Raw genomic sequence first — 4,270 nt, 5'->3', positions numbered from 1 at the left:
TAAGTAGTACGTAACGTAAGTAACGAGTAAGTAACGTAACGTAACGTACGTACGTACGTAACGAGATAGANAGAGAGAGAGAGAGATGAAGNTGANGAGAGAGAGAGAGAGAGAGTTATAGGAAAAGGATATAGATTATGATTGGCACTGCCTGGGCGACCTTTCCAACCTCCTCATCTGTCTGCATGATCTTCTTGATACGACCCTGACAACAGACATGCGGGATTTAGGTTTAGGTTTAGGTTATGTCACTAATATATGTCGGATTGCGACATTCGTAAAAAAGCAAAGCACGTTTTTCCATTGCGGTAATAGGCATCGGAGACGCGAGTCGAGACGACGAGCACGCTCCAAGTTCGGAGTCCACGTTCTCTCTTTCTCTCCCCGTCTCTTCGCGTCATCGACGCGCGTTCCGCGACGGAATGGGACCGGATGGAATGGGGAAGATAAAACGGAGAGGATTCGCTTACCGCTGGAAAACGAGCGTTGTATTTTTTCTTCTTGCTGGGCATGCCGTTATCGCGATATGTTACGACGCGATACGGCACGGTATTGACGGTATTGCACGAGCAACCACCGTAGACGGCGTAGAGTCGCAAGTCGCAACACGCACGCACGCACGCGACACGACGCGATCTCGTGCGTAAACAAACGGGACGAGGAGGGGAGGAGGAAAGTAGGAGATGGCCGTCTCACGGGCATGGTGGATTGTGGAATAAGAAAGGTGAGTCATTCCCACGCAGTCTTGCCAACTCGCTAATAGAAAAAATGGACGGCACGCTGTCGGTTGTCACTTAATGAGTAGGGAATCGATTCTGTATCTTCAAAACAAGGTGAAAATTGCAAAAGTGAGCAAATTTATTAGATTGTATCACTATGTTGACCAATGAAATAAGTATTCTAGTAAATTCGCTCACTTTTATCATTTTCATCTCATTTCAAGATACAGATTCAATCCCCAGGATTTTGGACTAGACTGGAGTTCTATAGCGTATTCGACTGGAGCGGGTTTGCATCAACCTAGATTAAATTAATGACATATGTTCTATCAGTGGAACTTGTAATCAATGGCAGTGAACTCAACAGTTGAATGAGCGCTCGCTATTATTGGTGCATTCTTCCGGATCATTCAATTAACATTTTAGATCTGGAAGAATATACATTAATAGCAGCAAACACTCAACTGTTGAGTCCGCTGAACACAGCCAATAGTAGAACATTATCCAACCCCAAATGGGAACGACATTTTCCCGAAAAACTAGATTGGAAAATGTTGGTATTAACAAAAACTCCTAGACAACATGATTTTAATTTGTACCTACAGATAATTAATAATAATGGCCTAACTTTCCACCGAGAGTTTAATCCGGAGAGTTTAATCGAACGACAATAAATCTACTAATCATCCATTAAGCAGCCATTTTTAATAAATCAGAAATCAGTTCATGATTGCTAAGAAACATTCTGATTGCAATCAATCAGAATACTTAATACCAGTTGCGCTTTTTATAAATCTAAGGCTATGGTCCATTTGATACTATGAATGCTTCAAAGCATTTTTGATTGGTCAATCAACTGATTGACCAATCAAACTAACCAATTAAAAAACGCTTCAAGTTTTGCGGCATAGTGTTAACCGTACCCATAGGAACGTGATAAAAGTATATAAAGCAGCCGAAAACATGGATTCTAACGAAATGAAAAAAACTATTTTTCTTAAGAATATAGAAAACGATGAAATTTACACTATTTTATTGACTGAAGAAGAAGCAAAATGTTTAGGAGCAGGTAAATTTATTCATTTTTTAATGTTCTTTTCGGAATTATTATTGCAAAATATTTAAGGTTATCAATTGTTGTCATTTTGCAAAATCGGTTAATAATGATCCGAAGAGCACATGATGCGCTTGATGTATCATTTCGCCTTATTTACCGAATGTTAAAAAAAAATGGTCTATCACACGCAACATGCGCTTTATGCGATTCAAGGAAATATTTTCTAATTTTTGTGCTTTTAAATTTATTTTTCCTTATTTTTAAATTCTTATTTTTTTTACAATTACAAAGCTAAACGAGGAAAAATATGATAAATAGAATACATTTAATGTTTTTTTTAGAGAACAGCTTTAGTATGATACATAAAGATAATATTTTATATAGATTTTCTGATTATATGATTGTTTTTATTTAGATAAGAGCATAAGTGAAATAAATCATGCAGAGTCTTTACATAGTGACCATAGTGACAATATTGGAGGTATTTTTAACAATATTTTTTTATGTAACAAGTGTAATTTTTGAATTAAAAAAAATTTGTATTTACAGTTTTTAAATGGCCTCATAAAGCGATTCTTTTATTGATCGAAGAATATAATTTGCGACAAGAAGATTTTATCAATGGAAAGATGTCACACAAGAAGATATGGTCATTAATCGCAGATAAAATAAAAAAACATGGATATAATGTAACTGGACCGCAATGTTTGTCTAAGTTTACTGGTTTGAAACGAACTTATAATGGTATTAAAGAAAGCAACAGAAAACCTAGATCTATAGTATGGCCATATTTTTCTGTAAGTTATTAAGTTAATATTCAATACAGTCTAATAGTTATCTAAAAATATTAAGATAAAAAGAAATTTTTTAACTTTGTATCTGAATCTGTGATGACAGTAGTTCTTATTAGTTATTAATCAATTAATTTGATTATTAAGGAAAGCGTTTATAATTATTTTTTAATATTCTTACAAAAAAACATATATTAAATGAATCTTTTTTTTAGAATATGGATGAATTACTTCATTCAAAATCATGTACATCACCACTAATAACAGTATCATCGATTGAAAGAAAACGTAAAGCACATTCTGAATGCAGTACATCTAGTCTAAGTACTTGTTTCGAAGACAAAAGGCTGATTCATAGTAAGTTCATGCCTATTTCCTTTCCTACTTTTCACTTCGTAGTCTTCTTATCTATTTGTAGTATGTTACATTAGACAACAGGGATAAGGGAAACAGCAATTAAGGTAATAGGCATGAACCCTTGCTTCAAAAGTCCAATGGAATCAGATAGAAGAAAAAACTCTATGAGATTGAATCGTATTTTAGATTTATAAATTCCAAATTATTTATCTAAAATATTTTTGGTACTTTTGTATTGTTTTTTAATCAATTTCTATCTAGTGAACCAAGAAATTAATTAAAAACGTATCTAAGCCGATAAAAACGAAAATATATAGAAATATAAAAAATCTATCAAATATTTCAGATCTGAAAGAATAATCTGAAATTTACAAACCAAAAACTGATTCACTTAGATAGAATTTTTTCTTATCTGATTCTATTAGACTTTGTAAGCAAGGATATACATACTTTTTTGAAAATGCATATGGGATATCAACAGGATTTGAACCTAAGATCTATCTATGAAGTGATAACTTAATACGCTAATCTTAAGCTATAATCGTATGCTTGTTTAGACAATGTGGCATTCAAGTATTATTCAATTCCCCATATAAGTTTGGTGAATTTACTATTTGCTGTCGAAAACATTTTTTCCGTATCCCTCCAACATTTCTTCTATATCTCTTCCGCACCACTTTCGCATCGTTTCCACATCTTTTCCGCATTTCTTTCGCACTTCATCCATACCTCTTTTATATCTTTTTTGTTTTTCTTCTTCCGCAATACTTTCACACTTCTTCTGTATGTCTTTTGTATCACTCTTTGCACTTTTGTATCTCTTCGCATCGTTTTCGTACCTTTTCTGCACCTCATTTGTACTTCTTCCGCAAATTTCATTCGTATTTTTTATATATACATTCTAAATTGTCTAATTTATCAAAAAATGGAATCTTATAAACTTAGTTTCTTAATTCATATAATATTTAAGTAAGACATTCCGATAGAATGTCTTACTTAAATATTATATTAGTACCGATTTCATTTTGTATAGTGAAATTACGATAAATTGTGTAGATATTATTCTGGAAAGTCAGATGAAAATTTACGAAATTTTGTTTGTACTTTTTTATATACATTCTGATAAGTTTCCGATTCGTTATAAAACGATAGAATCTTATAGAATTGATTTCTTATTTCATCAATAATAACTCATTGAATAAATTTCAAATTGATAATAATTTATTTTTATTGGGTACAAATTAGTTCGGTCCGTTTTCCTAAAGATGGCTTCAGCTGTTGTGAATGGTTCATAGTGACAGCTGATTTTGGCGGTTTCAGAGAGGTTAACATCTGTAAACATCTGC

The 4,270-nt window shown here is 33.0% G+C and overlaps 2 protein-coding genes across 2 annotated transcripts in view; one reads left to right on the top strand and one right to left on the bottom strand.

Moving 5' to 3' along the window:
* Positions 1-512, bottom strand: part of LOC105622672 — a 3,006-nt gene extending 2,494 nt beyond the window's left edge. Inside the window, exons 1-2 of the mRNA XM_012204085.1 lie at positions 471-512; positions 133-205 (exon numbers count right to left, since the gene is read on the bottom strand). Coding sequence (XP_012059475.1) covers positions 133-205; positions 471-512 — 115 coding nt within the window. The remainder of the gene's footprint in view (positions 1-132; positions 206-470) is intronic.
* Positions 513-1,682: 1,170 nt separating this feature from the next.
* The window catches only part of LOC105622671, a 4,973-nt gene continuing 2,385 nt past the window's right edge, over positions 1,683-4,270 (top strand). The window contains exons 1-4 of the mRNA XM_012204084.1: positions 1,683-1,788; positions 2,192-2,257; positions 2,326-2,573; positions 2,783-2,924. Coding sequence (XP_012059474.1) covers positions 1,683-1,788; positions 2,192-2,257; positions 2,326-2,573; positions 2,783-2,924 — 562 coding nt within the window. The remainder of the gene's footprint in view (positions 1,789-2,191; positions 2,258-2,325; positions 2,574-2,782; positions 2,925-4,270) is intronic.

Source organism: Atta cephalotes (assembly GCF_000143395.1).
Source record: "Atta cephalotes unplaced genomic scaffold scaffold00048, whole genome shotgun sequence".
In the NCBI taxonomy this organism is placed as follows: domain Eukaryota; kingdom Metazoa; phylum Arthropoda; class Insecta; order Hymenoptera; family Formicidae; genus Atta; species Atta cephalotes.
This window is presented reverse-complemented; position numbering and strand designations above follow the sequence as displayed.